At 39.5% G+C, this 17428-nt stretch overlaps 1 protein-coding gene across 11 annotated transcripts in view; it reads left to right on the top strand.

Annotated features, from left to right (window-relative positions):
• The window catches only part of APBB2 (amyloid beta precursor protein binding family B member 2), a 166029-nt gene that overhangs the window by 88711 nt on the left and 59890 nt on the right, over positions 1-17428 (top strand). For 6 of the 11 annotated variants that reach the window (XM_064710303.1, XM_064710305.1, XM_064710302.1 and 3 more), the window contains 2 exons: positions 11989-12197; positions 17101-17163. In XM_064710303.1, coding sequence (XP_064566373.1) covers positions 11989-12197; positions 17101-17163 — 272 coding nt within the window. The remainder of the gene's footprint in view (positions 1-11988; positions 12198-17100; positions 17164-17428) is intronic. The other 5 variants (XM_064710308.1, XM_064710304.1, XM_064710311.1 and 2 more) reach the window with 3 other exon arrangements.

Genomic DNA, 17428 nt, shown 5'->3' with positions numbered 1-17428 from the left:
GATTCAGTGAGAATTTGTTATTGGTGCATAAACTGAATTTCTGGCTAGCATCTTGATTAGTGTGTTGCTGTCATCTTTCTACTTCTGAAAGTTTTTGGAATGCAAATAATATCAGGACGGCGAGACTGCAAACCCTGACTGACAGAAGAGCTTTTTTGAACTGTAGTAATTGTCATGTGTAAAAGCATGTAGTGTAAGCAGTGCTAATTACCTCTCCCCAGCAGTGTCTCTGCACTGATCACCAGACAGATCTGCTGTTGCACAACTGCTCCTCAGTAGTTCAGCTATGTTCCCCTTCCCTTATTCATACAGATATTTAAGACCAACTGTTCTATTTGCCTCTAAGTAAATTTATATTTGTTAAATGGTGATGCATAATTTGCTATAAAAGTAGTAAAATCTTCCTTTTGGATGCATGTTAGTATAAATTGGAAGGGGACAAGTGTGGAAAGATATTAATATTCAGTCCCATAACTCCTGCATTTCTATTGTCATATGAGATTATTCTGTATCTCAGGGTAGGAAAGTACCTTTGTATTTATGAAAATAAAGTTATTGTGTATTATCCTTCTAGGAATATAAATATTCCTTCTATATTTATATATAAATCCCTTAGAGGAAGCTTGGATATAATGGTTTGAGAATTCTCACATCAGATGAGGCTTTTTAATCTGGTCCAGTATAACTGCTGTGGTAACTTTGATGAAAGTCCTTCAATAATGTTGTTAGTTCCACTATTTCCAATGTAAATGTAGTAAATATATTACATATAAATATATATGTAATACAGTAAATGGAAGGCAGGGCTGTTGCAAGAGTTACAGTGCTTACAGTTCCATGTTGTACATAACCAAATGACCCTATATAGCAGAGCTTAGGATCATGGAGTTCTTTATGGGTTGCTTCTCTGACAGGGGTCAGTGGAAGAAACTTATGGCTTCACTAAAACAAGAACATGGCTAGCATGAAGTGGTCCTCCCCCTATTATATCTTTTTCACTTTCAGTAATTGATAGTTTCAGGACTTTTAGACTTGGTATGTCATTCATGTTGTCTTCTTTAATTGCCCTTGATAGACTTCTAACATGAATTTGTTTAATCATTTTTTTCTCATTTGTATTTCTGGCATCCACAACATCCTGTGACTGTGGGCTCCATAATCAAATTATGTGTTGTATGAAAAAGTATTTCCTTTTATTATAAAATTGCCCTCCAATAATTTCATTAGATGCCTCTTGCTTTTCTGTTTTAGGAAGCAGTAAATAACAGTGAATGCTGATTTCCTTTCCATCCTTGCCTTCTTCCCACCATTCATGATTTAACAGATTTTTCTGACATCCTCCCCTCCTCCCTGTCATTTATTCTCCAAGCTGGAGAGCCCTACTTTACTCAGTGTCTCTCCCTGCAGAGAGATTTTTATCTGTCTGTCTTTTCTAATTCTGCTGCATCCATTTTTATAGTAGGGCACAAGAAGTGCATGCACTAGTCGTGTGATAGTTCAATCCTACATCAAAACTGTATACATGAAGACTTTAATCTTGATCTTGGTTCCTAAAGTGTAATTTTTTCAACTGCCAATGAGTACTGAAATGCTGCCTTCAAAACCTTTGTGACCTTGATCCTTCCAGAATGACAAAAGATAATTAATTATCTGCTGTTGTATATGAGGATTTGAAGTCGCAGAAGAGTAACATTAAAGGAACTTGTAAGAAATTGATAAAAAAGAGGAGGTGGGTGTCTTTGTCCATTGAAGAAAATGAGAAGGTGAAGGTTGTGCATTGAAAAACAGCTCTTGAAGCTGTATGTATCTTAATCCTGTAGGATCTATCTGCAGTCTTGTTTTTGCTCAGCAACAAAGGTGAATAGAAATCCAGAAAGGGTACTCTTCTCATCCTACATAACTGGTTTTCCAGCTTTCCAAAACCACCTGCAGTCCTCTGGCACATCCACAAATTAAAAGGTTTCCACCAAAGATTAGCTACTGTTTTCACCTGGGGGAGAGGATCATTCTGTTGCTTGTGCATCTCTTGTTTTACTGTTTGTGAAACATGTGATGACAATCACATACAAGTTGAAATGTATGTCTGTGCCATTGGGCAGCTTCACTTGCTTTAAATTAGCCAGTCACATGCACATATGTGATAACAAACTTTTTTGAGATTTTTGTAACACCAGAAGGTTTTCTCCACAGTGCTTATAGAGCTCAGTTTATCATGCACTGGAGATTTTGTCTGTTGTTTTCCTGTGCTCTGGCATATTTTTGTTCTTACCAAGCAGGTGTTTGTGTTTAGGGGTATTCTATCTCAGGGTTCACAATAAAAAGAACTTCTCAAGTTATGCTCTGGGCATATGCATCTTTAAGGGAACTTTATCCTTGTTTTCAAAGCATCCATTTTGCTAGTGGGCTTTAAATGGAAGGTGGGACTAATTGCAAGTGAAATTGTGTTGTGGTTCTGTGGAATTTTAAAATTAATCTATTCATTTTTCTCTTTCAAATGCTGTCTGGCATAGGACTCTAGTTGTGTGTTGGGTTTGTTCCTGGCTACTGTTTGCTAACAGACTTCCCAGGGTGATTTAGGCCACAGGGTTTTTTTTCTGAATTTTCTTCTAATTCTTGCTAGTGCATTTGTCAGAGATACCATTTGTATCTCCTTGAATGCAAATTTTTAAGTCTAGCTTCAATTACATATATGAATCCACTCAGTGGAAAAAAACAGAATTTTAGTGCTGGAGTCTCGTGAAGTAGATATAAGAATGAAAATACTGATATTTCTAATCCTGGATGGATGCTTTCAAAGATGATTAACATCTCTGAGATTTCTTAATACCAGAAGGTATTTGGACAGTATGACTAGATTTAATAGAAAATTGATATACCAACGTAGTGATGTGAAATACTAGAATAAACTGCAGGACTAAGAGGCCCCTGTGTGCTATCAGCATGCTTCCCTCCCCCACAGCAGGTGAAACGCAGCCAGCTCCTCTGGAGCTTCCATCTGCTGTCAGAAGCCCCCATTTGTGAAGCCTTCCTCCTGTAGATGCCATACATTGCACTTCATGGATGGCTCTGTGCACTGTGCAGGAAAATACTTAGTTCAGCTGAAGCAAAATTACTTTGAAAAGGTTAAAGTTGTTTGGTTGTTGGCTTTCTTTTTTATAAAAAGTCTGCAAGTTTGAGGCTGGGAGGTGAAGCTTGAGTTCACTGTGCTACAAGCCCTCAGCGTGGGCTGGAGCTGCCCAAGGTGCCCAAGCCTCCCCCTCAGTGTCTCTGACTGCAGGTGGGCCATGGGGCCAATGTGCCGCTTCCTAGGCTTGTGCACAACTTCATGCTTATGCATCTCTAAGTGGATTTTCACCATAATAAATTTTCCCATCCCTTCAGTACTGTAGCAACATGAAATTAATTTGCAGATGGAGAAATATTAGGTATTTGACTTCTATGTTGGAAAAAACCAGGAGCCTTCTGTTTGCTCTCTAATGCACGTTTCACTACAGATTTAAAGTGGCAAATGAATCCATTGTATAGATTGTTGAAAGTCACACTCCAGCTTTTACTGATAGTACTAAATAGACCAAGTTTTGCCATAGTAGAAGGAGCAGCCCATGCTGCAGGATGGCGATGGAAGGGGATTCTGATGTGTAATCACACCGGAGCACAGTGGCTGATCGCTGTGCACTGTGTGTGTTTGGCTGGGGCTTGGTGTAGGGAGCCTGCACAGACCTGGAGTGTGGCCATGACTCCAGGGAGTTATTTAGTGCATCTCAGACCTCTCCTACATCCCCCTGACTTTGTTTAAAACAGGGCTGGCACTCTCCTGCCTCACAAGGTTGGTGTGAGGATAAAGCGGTCATTTTCATGGCATCCTAGAGCTTCTGCTGCAGTGTGTGAGCTGAAGGATGAGCAGAGCTTGGATATGAGAGGGGAAATTACTGTTCTCGCAAAGTTAGCTTTTTTTTGTGAAGTAAAACATCTAATTTCACGCAGTAGATCCATTGTAATTCAGTTTTATGTTCTGTTTTCACTGAATCATTAGATTCAGAAGAAGGTTTTTCTAATGTATTTGCACAGTGCTCTAAATGAAACTGTCAAGGAAAGGCAGATTTAGTCAAGCCACCAGCTGAATTGTATTTCTGTGCCATTGGGCAACTTCGCTTGCTTTTAATTAGCCATTCATATGCACAAAACCACTAATGAGCACATCCCTAAAATGTCTGAGTATATCAATATATTTATGCAGGATATTCTCCAGAGAAGTGCAGTCCTTTCTCTCCATTGACTCCTGAAGTTAGTAGGCCTCATTATATTTTAGATGGAGAAAATCACCTTTGCCCAGTACCTGGCTTATAATGCAAATATTTTTATGCAGTTTCTTTTCTAAAACAGACAAACAAAATGGTGACTGCTAGTCAGATTCTTTCCTCCATACTCTCTCTTACTATTTGTGTCATTCAGATTCTAGTGGCACTCACTCACATTGCCAATCCTCAATTTAAACTATTGAGGATACAATAGAAATACAATAGAGAGGACCTATAGAAAGCTATTCCTCAGTTCACACAAATGGGATTAAAAGTGTGGAGTCCAACCTTGTACCATTCTTTGTACCAGGGATTAATGGCAGGTGTATTGGAGGGATTCAGATCTGTTCCTCTGTCTTTCATGGCTTGTATCCAGGTAAGAAGCATTAGCCACTAGCAGAAAGTGTAAAGGAGATGGCTACTTGTGTCTTCAGCCTTTCAGTAAAATGGAGAGTTACAGGCTGGGAGATACTGAAATCCATTTGAAGCCTGCAAAACAAGAGTGTTAGTTGTAAGTAAAGCACTGTGGTGCAGGAGCTCCTTTGTGGAGAGTGAAGCTGTTGAGGTGACCCCACTGCCATATGTCAGACCCTGGCGCACCATCCCCACCTGCTCTGCAAGCATCCTCTGTCTTGAAGTCAGAAGGACATCTGTGCTTAACTTGAGTATCTTTTGTGTCAGTTATAGACTGAACCTTTCTGTTTTGGGTGAAAATTCCTGACTATGTTTGTTCATTGCCCAGAATTATTGGTTTGTCTGTGGATGGTTTGACACTAGCATACCAGTTCACTCTGAGAAGAGAGGAGAATCAGACTCTTTATTTTAAGGGAGAAATACACAAATCCAGAGCTGCTAGCAGAGTGATTTTCCCAGTTTTTCTACCAAATGCTTGGCTGCTGCTGTTGTGACAGATAAATTTGAAGGGAAGGAAGGCTGGACTCCATGCATGCACACATTGCCCTCCTTTGGTGTGCAGCGCAGGTGCCTGCTGGTCAGTGGGACAGTGTGTGCACAGGCTTTGCTCTGTCAGTCCAGCAGTCCCTTGGGTGGGGTGGTCATTTGATTCTTCCTCTTTAGACCAAACAAAACCCTGCTTCTAAAACAAGATGAAGTAGTAAATACGTGTTATGAACGCAGAACATGAGATCATATGCAGCAGTTCTGCTCTGTATGGGGAAAAGCACAGGAAGAAGAGATACTATGCAAAAAAAAAATCAGAAAAGCAGATGCAGATTGCTGCTGGACTGGTTTAGCCCTGAAAATTGACTTGCAATACCATTTTTAGTAATTTGCTAATAATGGTAATGAAAATACTCTTGAATAGCTCTTGATGAACTATTTGCTGCTCACAGTCCTTTGAGGTGATGAGGCCCTTTGGGTCACAATCACACAATGCATGATTACAGTGGATTTAGACCAATTTAGAGGTATACAGTCTGCTGTGTTTTGGACTACTCTTTAAGTAAAAGCTTTTGCCATCTAGTGGAAGGAATAGAGAACTAGTATTTCAAATTAGCTAGAAACTCAGTTATACTGGTTGTATTCCTTACTGTGAGGGGGAGAGCACTGAACAGGCTGGAGTCTGCTTCTCTGGAGATATTCTAAACCCACCTGGATGCAATCCTGCATAACCTGCTCTGGGTGTACCTGCTTTAGCAGGGGGATGGGACAAGATGATCTTCAGAACTATGTTCCAACCCCAACCATTCTGTCGTTCTGTGATATGCAAAAGGTATTTATAAGCAGTACATCACTCACTGGAACAGTAGCAAATTATTCTGACTGCTTTGAAAATTAGTTGGTAAAAATCTTCTAAGGTATTGGTGCACTTTGTTCAGACACTGTCTCATTTAAGCACCAAGTTGGTGGAAAGGGCATGCATTTATATGCTGCCCTCACTTGTTTGGGACTCTTTTTTTTATTCCACCCCAGATGGTACCTGCTTATTTTTTCCCGGATCTTAGGTTGGCCAATATGCTGTGAATTCTATCGTGTCTTGTTTCCTCCCACTAGTGAGATGGGGAAGAGAACTGGAAGAGCAAAAATAAGAAGTCATGACTCGTGGTGAAGAAAGCTTAGTAAGTGAAGAAATAAATAATCACCTATAAAAAGTGATGCAAACACTAGCACTAGTAGGCCAATGCCTAGCCTGTCTGCTTGAGACTGAGAACAGAGATGATCTTGGGCCTATGCAAGCACTGCTTAGCATTAACTAAACCACTGAGTCTTTCCAGCACTTGTTTTGGTTATAAATAAAATGTGCAGTATGTTACAGGCTGCTAAGAAAAAAATTAGACCAATTCCATCCAGACCCAGTAGATCTTCTTAGTTGTCTAGCTCTCCTAATGTCCATCAGCACCCTAATCAAGATATTGATCTCTTGTCACACAGTAATTTTGTGGAAGAGCCAGAGTATGTGTCTCCAGTACAGCACTTTTCAGGCAGCAATTCATCAGCTTTTGCTCAAGCTGACATGATTCTTCCTACATGTCTATAATTTCTGATTCTACATGTCTATAATTTAATGTTTTCACCACTGGCTAAACAGCCACCCTCCTCCAGCTGGGACAGAGGCTGACTTCTTCCTGGTCCATCTGTTGCCACAAAAGTGCCCTTGACACAGCAATTCAGGTCACCTCCAAGTCTTCCTTCCTTACTTTATCAGACTCTACTTATTTTGTTGATGTTTTTGGTTGGTGAACAGGCTAGTCCTCTTGTGTTTACCTATTTTTTGTCCATTTTCCAGGAAGGAACATATAGATCTTTCCTCACAGTCTTACTGCAGTACTTTTTCCTGGTGCTGCTGTAAACACCAGCTGTGGTGCTGGCTTCTCACAGCTTCACTTCTGCCCCTCAGACTGTACTGCCCCTGAGCAGACAACTTGGAGGGCCCCAAAATTCTCCCATTTAAGCAGGACAGCTAGTATCATCACCCTCATCCATGACAGTTATCAACAGTTCTTCAGAGCCCCTCTGCTGAAGTCACCTGCCTGTGTTTTCTTTGGTAGTTGTGCTAGTATTGTGGTCCTTATATCAGCAGGTTGGGCTCTGGTCATTGAAAGGGAAAATAAGCCAAGACAGCAAAACAAGTGGGTTTAGTTGTGGTCTCTGGATTTTTTTCCTGAATGTTGACAAATCTGCTTTCTTCTCCTTTCCTTTAGATTAGTCATCTCTGCTTGAATGCTTCTGCTTGTAGTAACTCATTTATACAGACAAAGATTGCTGCATCTCATGAAAAAGAAAAATAGTACAGGCAATTCATCCCAAACTTCCGTAGGATTTTTCCAAAGTCAGTCTTTTCTGATTATGGCTGATTTTACAGTTGATCAAAACAGCAAATCATTTTGGCACAGATAGAGTTTGGTTACATGTATGCCTGTAGATCCCACGTTTCAGCATGTTTTCCTGGAAAGTGTTAGAGAATCTTCCTCTCCCCAAGTGCGTGTGACTGGTTCAGCAATTCGGCAAGGAGGATGACAGGGTTGCCATGACAACCATGCTGTGAGCAGAGATGTGACAAATGACCAGCTTCTGGCTGCTTATCACTCCTCATTGAGTAACGTTCCCCAAATGAGGCAGATGTGTCTGATTCATGGTTATTTGACCTGTTGACTTGTGTTTGTGCTGCATTTGTTGCTGAGATTGCATTCGTGCCTCTTGCAGTGATGCTTAGGTGAGGCTGCCTGCTGGCCACCATTGGTGTGAATCATCTGAGTAGGTGAAGCTGTTGATTTTGCTGTAGTGCATAAAAAGTGAGAAGTTATCTTTGGAGACTTCATTAAAACCAAACAATTTAAACTTGCACATTGAACCCACTGCAGGAAACAGATGGGATAAAAACATACTTGACCTCTGTTCTTTTTGTTGTGCTGTTGAGTGGAGAGTGCTCCTTGAATTTCACTTGCCCTCCGTCATTAATACAAAATCTCCTTCTCCCTTCAGTCCCTGACTTGATCATCAGTGTGTGTATGGGCTGGGGGAATATGCTTCTCTTAGGATGAAATCCTGGACCTGCTGAAGTCATTGGCATCTCTTCAAAAAGACTGAGTTTCTGTGGCCTTCTTTTCCTTTAGTTTTGCTTTTATTTAGATGCAGAAGACTGAAGTAAAACATTTTCATTTCAAGATTTTGGTACTTCAGAAAGAAACCACAATACTTTCTCCCACCTCTTTCCTTTTAATAAAACCTTTTTATCCTCCTGTTTTCCCAGTTCCTTTTCGTGCTTCCCCTTGTTTGCCTGGAGGGACAGGATCTGTAATACACATGTGGTATGGTGGGCCAGCTCTTCATCATGCTTCAGCCCAGCTATGAAGACAGACATCAGATATGAAGCTAGTGATTTCCCACTGGTGGCCAAACACTAGGACAACATGTTGGATGTTGTTGCTGGCCCATTCTCTGCAGTTTTTGACATAGAAAGCTTTGATGCTTATTAGATATCTTTTTACAAACAAGATGTTTTTCAGTTTGAATTCTTCATTTATATTGTGCATCCACTGCTGGAAAATGAGCAGTGGGAGGGCCAGAGATTCAGAAGTGACTTCACAGATTTATTATTGACCAGATTTTTTTTTTTCCCATTTGGAGAACACTGAAAGTTTTCCTATTTGTAACAACATGTTTCCAGCCTGGACAATGAACACTCCTTTTCAGTTTTTTACTGTGGAATTAAAAACTGGCAATCAGTCTCGATCAAATCCGGTGTTGGGATGGTGTCCCTTTTCTTCAGAGAATCTTAACAGAAGAAAAATTGTTTCAAAATCATCATAAGAATTGAGGCAGCTAAGCTAGAAATACAAAACAAAAAAGAGATATCTCATCTTCATCTCTGTACAGTGTGGGTATTTTATTACTTAACCTATTTAGATAGTGTAGATCGAGTGTTTGCCAGTATTGTTGAGCCTTGTAGACAAGCAGTCTCACTTGGGCATTCTGATCCCATGCAGTGAAATAAGCCCTCTTTAAGCTAGAAAGACTGACTGAAAGGCTCATGCTTCCACCAACTCCAGCAGAGCTGCATTTGCATCAGCCAGAGCCTGTGCACTCGCATCTGCTGTGCTGCTTCCAAGGAGACAAAATGAGATCCTTCTGTTGAAACAAATCCCTGGCAAAGCAAAGCATGTGTCCTTTGAATGATGCAATGATACCTTTCATTTCCAGAGGTAATACCCAGATTTCCCTGAATATATTTTCTGTCATAGTATGACTCTACCTTGCTGCTGTCTCCCAGTTTTCAAAAAATGTGGTTTTAGCATGTGAAATAACAGTTAAAGTTGTCCTGTGGCATGGGAGCTATTACTGTACTGTACCTCCCAGGAACAGAATTTGCAGCACTCTGGTAACTCTGTACAGCATTTTTACAGTCTCTCTTTTGAAGTCATGCATGCTGCCAAACTCAATCCCTTTGGGGCTACAGTTCCTCTTACTCAAGAGTGCTCTTTTTGTCCATAAATTAGTGCCCCAGCCATGCTGGTTGGTGGGATTTGTTTTCATCTGAAGAGATGCATGTGCAAAATACAGGCATGTTTTTCTAAGTACAATTCCCAGTTCAATACAAAATTTATTGTGTTAGACACGTTGCCTTACTTAAGAGTATTTTCTTCAGGAAGGAAGTTTGCTTGGCCTTCAGGAAACCAAGTTTCCCTCATGCACAAGGACCTAAGTAGAGAGGCACCAACTCTCTGTCCCCACACCTTGCTTATCATCACCACCAAGCTCTCTTGGAAGTGGAGATAACACCCAGCTGCTGTGCAATGAAAATCACACTGTTTGAAATGTCATGCCATTAAATGGGATCTTCCAAATTCAATGGAAATTATTTTGCTACCTGTAATTCCACATTCAAGCAGAGTAAAGCCACTGATGTCCTGATACCCTGTAGCAGGTCTCTGATGCCTCAAGCACATTTGTCTGCCTTGTTAGATTTTGTATGTTGATGCTTACTTTTTTGTGTTTCTTTGTGCTGGTATCTCTAGTGATGCTGCATTGCCTTTGCCCTGCACGCTGTGCTTCCATCTGTTAGCACAGCCAGTGCACCAGGGAGGCTCCCCAGGTCATGCTGGTAGGAAACCTCAGCCTCTGGAAAGGTTATCCCAGCAGTCTGCCATTCTGCAGCATGGGCTCAGACACACATAGGTTTGCTTTGGTTTTTTTTCAAGCAGGTTTGCATAGCAAAGATGAGACTGGTGTTTCAGGATGAACACGTGCCCTCTGGTGCTGCTCTGTTCAGCCACATTTATCCGATGGCCTGAAGCCAGTCCCTTTGCCTGAGGAGCACCTGCACACAGACACAAATCAGTCATTTTGTGTGGGAAATGTGGCTCTGTGGAAGTCTTAAGCTATGTTAATTGAAAATGACTCTAATTCCTGTTTTATTTTTCAACATATGGAAACATTATTTTTGTTTTAGTATTTATTATTTAGTATTTATTTTTGCTAGTGGATAAATTTTCAAAATAAATTAGTATTATTCAGCTAAGTGCTATTTTCTCATCCCAGATATTTTACATGATTTCCTTCCAACTGTTTGTTCACATATGAGATAATTTATTGTCTTGCAACTAGTTCTTGCAGACATATTCTTTGTTTCTGTCGCTGGGTTAAAAATTTTATTTCTGCTGTGAGTTTTGTCTGCTTTTACTTCAAAGTAATTCCTGTTTAGGTATTTCTGGTGCTGCATGCCATTGCAACAATAAATACCAGTATGTTGGTTCCTCTGAGTCTTTGGTTGATTGGTTTGAAATGAGCAGTTTAATGCAACCATAGCTTAACACTCTGCTGCCTGTATGTTTGAGTAGCTGTGTATACATCCATAGCAAGAACAGAAGCTGTGCCTAAGCTTTAAACTTAAACTGGACTTGCAGATGTTGCTCACATACCTCATTGTGATGTTTAGATATTTGATCACATTACTTCTTGCATGATGCGGCCCAAATTGTGGAAAGTGTTTTGCATTTATTTGCCTTTTATGTGGTTGAGAAGAGCACAGTGGATTTATTCAGTTGGGAAACAAAAGTGGGCAAGGTTGAAGATGAATAGGCTTTAAAACATGTAACACCTTAGAGTCAGGAACTACATGCTGAATGCCATAGAGATCACAACAGGAGACATTTAAAAGCAAATGTTTAGAATTCTTGTGAACTTCTGGAACTGATTATGGTGATGTTCCTGATTTCGGGTTTGGGTCGTAGGTGACATTTTTTATTACAGAGTGTAATGGTATCATCTAGCATTTCTTCTGCAGAACTTGCTCAGGTTAGTCCTCAAATGGTAAATTAGTAATTTAAGAACTTTTAAAGTGGCTGTGGGGGAGAAATAGTCTGATTTGTACCTTGGAGTGTAAGAGTTATTTCAAATTATCATGATATTTGTGTGTCTGTTTGTGTGTATGTGCATACATTTGGATAGCAGAAATGAGAGAGACTCAGGAAAAAAGCAACTACAATAAAATATCTAGTAGAAGGCTTGAAGGATAGACTAAAAAGGAACTTTTAATTCCAAAAAGAGATTAAGAGCAGCAGTATAACAAGAGGTTATTCATCTATCATGTTACGTTGAGTCTCCATAATTTGATATGTTTTTCTGGTATTCATTTGCCCAGGAACTGTGAAACAGCACTACCAGGTATGCAGACCCATGGAAGAACTGTTTGTGTCTTTGTGTGATTTTTTTTTTCTTTTCCTGTTCTCAGCAGATATATGGAGTGATCATTCATTTCAGACAGACCCAGACTTACCACCTGGTTGGAAAAAAATAAATGACGTTGCTGGGATCTACTACTGGCACATACCAACAGGAACAACTCAGTGGCAGCGTCCCGTGTCCATCCCAACGGATCTCCAGGGCTCACGGAAAGGATCGCTCGGTTCCATTACTCCATCTCCTACTCCAGAAACTGAGGTAACCCGCTGTGTCTTCTTGGGGGCTACATACTGCAAGGAAAATTGAAATAACCTTGTGAACTTGCAGGCTTAGCTGATAGCTTAGTTGGCCTGATAATGTCTCAAAGTGTAGCTACTTGCTGATAATACCTCGTAAGTATCTATTCTCTATAATCATTTTATAATGGTGGTGCCTGATAAAACACCCTAAATTTTAGATATGTAGGATGAAATCAGACATGTCTCTGATAAACTGGACAGACAGTGCCTGATGAGTGTGAAACTTTGGCAGTTCTGAAGCATTGCTGCATTGTATGGATACAGGATACATACAATTTTTGCAAATGACAGAAGACTTTTGGCTGGACCCTTTGTTTGTGTCTTCTTTTTGGCTCTTTTGGCAGGAGTATCACAAAAGACACATGAATCTTCATTTGAGACTCTAGTTCCTTTACAGGGTAGTTTCTATTGAATAAACATGAAGAGTTCTCAGGTGTAAGTCTCTGTACATCCTGCCAGTACCAAATATCTATCAGGTTTTAACTAGAAACAGAGAGATACACTCTGCCCTCCACATGTGCTGAAAGAGCAGTACTGTCTTTAAAAATAATGGTACTGTCTTTAAAAATAATGCTTTCAGGCACAATCCAAGGATTTGTTTGGTGTCATGTAAGTAGAAAAATAAAATTAATTCTCATAAAGAAGAGTATTCTTCAAAAAACACAATCACTTTGTTTGAGTATGCTGGGAAGACTTCTATGGAATTAAATACTAATGTAAGATAATGTTGGTTTTAAATTATTTTTATATGGAATTTTCAGAAAAATGTCCACAGCTCTGTCAAGCGAAGTCTTCGTACTGGCTCTGAGTTTTGGATCAGGCAATCCCTAGGGATTTGGTTTTTTGCTTTTTAATTCTTTTAGAGAGAACATTTTTTTATTTTGCTCATATATCCATCAAACTCACTTACATGGAAGTAAAGAGGAGTTAAGGACATCCAAGTATGTATTACCATCTTGACCCTAAAACTTTTATCCTGTGTAGGCTTAAATACATACAGTCTTGTTCATTATTTTAGTAAGTTGTTCTCACGTGTTCATATATGCTACTCATAAGGTCTGCAGACTTGAACACATTTCATTATTGTGTACCAGGTGTGCTGGAAATAATTTCTGAGAGGATTCATGGAGAAAGAACTGTGACTGTTACAATTCTGGTAGAAAACAAGAAAAAAACCTCAGAAATGCTGAATGTAAAGGGCTGCATGAGCTTCTAGTATAAATTCCTGCCATGTACATGTGAAGAATATAACTTTAGTGTTATTATTTTTCTACCTCTAGAATGTAGAGAATGGGACGTTAATTAGTAAATTATGGATGATTTTCACAAAAACTCAGAAATCAGTATGGTTGGTAAACTGTAGAGGAGAAGAAAAACGTATTTTCATTTGAAATATTTTTCTACATCTGTTTAAAGTGTTTTTACAATTAAAATTTCAGACCTACTGATAATGTATTACATGTATTTTTAACCTTTCATGATTTTTTGCTTTAAATGAAATATAGTTTGTGATTATGAATAATAATCATTAATTCTCAACAGCATCACCAGAGTATAAAATGTGTGAGTTATAATAACACAGATTTTAATACAGTATAGATGTATTAAGTTAGACATACACATGTAGTAGGCTCACCTACGTTTTGATATGGCAGTTCTAATTCAGCAAGGAATTTGTTCCAGCAAAGTCATATGCATAGACAGTTCTATGGCAGCACCAAGATCATGTACTGTGCTGTAAAAGGTAATACAGAAATAAGCACATCCCCAAAATTCGTATTAGTATGATATCATGTAGTTATTTTATTTGTAGATATAGGCAAAAGCATTTGCTTTTTGTCAGTTTCTGTATTCATAGATCAGCATCTTAGGGTTATTGAAGCAGTACTGGCTTTTTGACTCAGTGATCATTAAGACAGCATTTCAGTCCAGTACCAGCAGTCTTGGAGTATGGGAGCTCAAAACAAGAGCATGAATTGGGCCCAGGATTTTGTCCACTTCGAAATACTGAAACAGCTACAGAGGCTCCAGGCATGGCTGGAGTTATAGTGGGAACTATTAGAAGAAGTCCTGCATTTCTTGAAACCACAGATGCCAAGCTTTACTAAAAGGAAATGGAGGAAGAATCCTTTGTGATTCAGCTGGTTCTGAACAGAACCCCAGTGCAGAGCAGTAAGAGAGAAATAAGTCATAGTGTGTGTTGGAGATAGGAGTAATGAAATAATTTGACAGTGTCAGCTATCATGAATTTTTGGGTTTTAGTCTCTCTGCAGTTGGTTCATGCCAGCACTGTATCATCTCCAAGTCACTGGCAGGCAATATTTGTTTCAATTCCTGCTCCCTGCACTGCTGCATACCCAAGTGCTCCTCCTTTCCCTCCCTGGGGAAGAGTAATGCAGGTGTCTGTGATAAGGTCAATCTGACACTTCACAGAAGATTGGGGATTCAGTCTAGGCTGGGGGCTCCCAAAGGCCTCAGTCCCAGCACTACCACTGCCAGCATCCCTTGTGGGGGAGAGCTTCCACCTGCCAGCTGGAGCCATGTGTGAGCTGTGCACTGCTGCTTCCCTCCCTGCTGCTGGAAGCCTGTGCTTCAAGGGAATTGTGTTTAGCTCATTCCCCCATGCTGGATTTGTATTGCTTCATTCTGAAAAGGTTCTAGGCAGATAAAAGAGTGAAATCTAGGACTGAGGACTGGCATGGGTAGTATTTGATATCTGAACCAATTGGCTTCTGTGAGTCCATAAAAATACCTTATCTAAGTTACATTTGTCTGTAAAGCATCATGTGCCAGTCTTGAAATGAGTTTATTTGGGCTCTTTCAGGTTATGAGTTTGTCAAACAAACATTTAGCAACACCATTTTCCCCACCCCCCCTGAGTAACACCTTTTTACCCTTTGTCTTGTTTCCTCCTTTTTTTCTATAACTTTATTTTGTGTCCCTGTCTCTTAAATAATGTAATATACAGAAGCTTTGCTTCATTTGGTAGAATGTGGCTCACAGCTGAGGGCAGTCAACAAAGAACAGATCAATTCAGCCATTTTTATGTTGTAGCTTACTCTGGATATTTAGCATAAAGAAAAACAGTTATTATTGTTGAACAGAGAATTTTTAAAAACTGCAGGGAGGAATGATGCTGTCATGCATAGAAATGGAAAAATGTTTTAAAAATGAAAATAATGTGAAAATGTCTTACTTTTACATGAAGTGCAAGGCAATTTTTCTTTCACAAGATAATCAGTAAATTTCAATCCAAAGCAATTATGGGTTAAGCATTATGCAAAAATCCTGCTGATTTAACAAAAATGCTAATAAATGCTAAATATGAATAACCTGCAACATTCCTTCCCTTCCTCCCCCTCAAAAGCATGGAAATGTATTTTGGTTTTGCACAGCTGTTGAAATTTGACTTCATTTTAGATCTGTCTTTTCTCTTGTGTGTTGTCAAATTACTTCCTTTTTGAATCCTTGTCTTTTGTAACATTCTTTTCCAAATTTTAGAAATTTTGCTGCCTCTTTCCCATTTCCTGTGCAGAGAAAAATCTATTGTATTTAAGTTTCAATAAGAGCTTCTTTGAGATCATAGGACAATTTGGTGATAGTAGTTGTGTCTTCTTATAGCCTAACTCATCCCAGGTCTTGAACACCTCTAGAGGTTCTTCTGTAGGTAACATAAGTACCAGCAGCTGGTAATTAGAGAGAGGGGGCTTGGGAGGAAAAGGTAACAACTCAATTAATTCAAAGGCACATTAGGAAAGGATTATTCCTGGGAGTTGTTTCTCACAATCTCAAAATAATTCCTCCAGTGGGGATATACTGAGAATGCTTCTGTGGTGAGAAGTCCTCCCTGCAGATGAATACTTTGGGCCATATTAGTGGGTACCACTTCACTTTGGGGCTGAGCTAGACAGCCCAGCAGAGCTCATCTTAGAAGGGGAATTAATTTCAGGATTTCTTGATTTGGTGAAGATATAGAGAAGTGGCTCTGGGTCTCCCAGCAATCAAATCTCCTGGTTTTTATTGAGGACTATGGGAATTCTCTCCAGGTGAGACAGAGGAGAGAGGCACTCCTGCATTAGCTGTTCTTCTCAAGCTTTACAGAAAAGCCTGAACCTCACTCAGGTTGTTTAGTGCTAGACACACTGCTACTTGCTTGATTGTACCACTGTACACCTCTGAAAATCTTTGAGAAACTTGAATGGAAAAGGAGAGGGTGGGTGCTTTGTTTGGTTTGGGGTTGTTTTTTAAAAATCTGGTAGACTTTTCAAAACTACTTTTTCAGCAAGAAATCCCTGCATTCCTTACTAATCCTTCTTCCCTTCTTGCCCTTTTCTTGTGCTTTCTCTCTAGAAATATTTGATTTTTACCTTGTGTGTATCTTACCTTTGTAGGTATTTTTTTTGTGTTTCAGTACTTCTAGTTCCAGTACCTTTAGGGTCTTTTAACGAAAGTACCAATCAAATGGAAATCCTAATGTTTCCCCTTAATTGCTGTTGATCAAAGGCTGTAGCAGCTGTGGCCAACATTCATATTCAGATTCATTTTGCTTGCTTTTAAGATCATAGTTAAAGAGTAATTTCATTGTCTGTTCCTAATTTATATTAACTTTCCTTGTTTCAATCATTTGTTTTGGTAAGTAACTGTTAGAGGCATAGAGGCATGTCTTCTCTCCCCTTCCCTCCAAATGCCATGCTATAGTGGAGTAAGTAGTTGAAGTTTGAGGTGATCTGTTCCCTAACCCATCCTGTAAATATCAATGCTAACAACAGTGTCTTGTGTTTTTTTTCTTTTTTTTTTCTTTTTCTTTTCTTTTTTTTTTTTTATCAATGTGCTTCTTCCTGTGTGAATAATTATGTGTCTAGAAACAGCCATGGAGTGATTTTGCTGTACTGAATGGGGGAAAGATTAATAGTGACATTTGGAAGGCAAGTATATTGTCAGATTTTAGAACCTTTACTACTACTACCCTTGTTTTTTTGCATGGCAGTGGCTGTTTTCCCCTTTTATTTTTCCATGAATGTCATTCATAACCTAGGCCAAAGTGAATGGGGGTATTGCTAGGGATGTCTAGCTCACAAACATGCTGCCTTTTCTATCTTTCCACTTGGAATGGATTCAGTCTAAGCTAGCAGGGCAACTGCCATGATGTAACAAATAAGATGCCTGCACTGAATGAAATGCAGCTTGAGA

This window comes from Zonotrichia leucophrys, chromosome 4 (genome assembly GCF_028769735.1).
Source record: "Zonotrichia leucophrys gambelii isolate GWCS_2022_RI chromosome 4, RI_Zleu_2.0, whole genome shotgun sequence".
In the NCBI taxonomy this organism is placed as follows: Eukaryota; Metazoa; Chordata; class Aves; order Passeriformes; family Passerellidae; genus Zonotrichia; species Zonotrichia leucophrys.
This window is presented reverse-complemented; position numbering and strand designations above follow the sequence as displayed.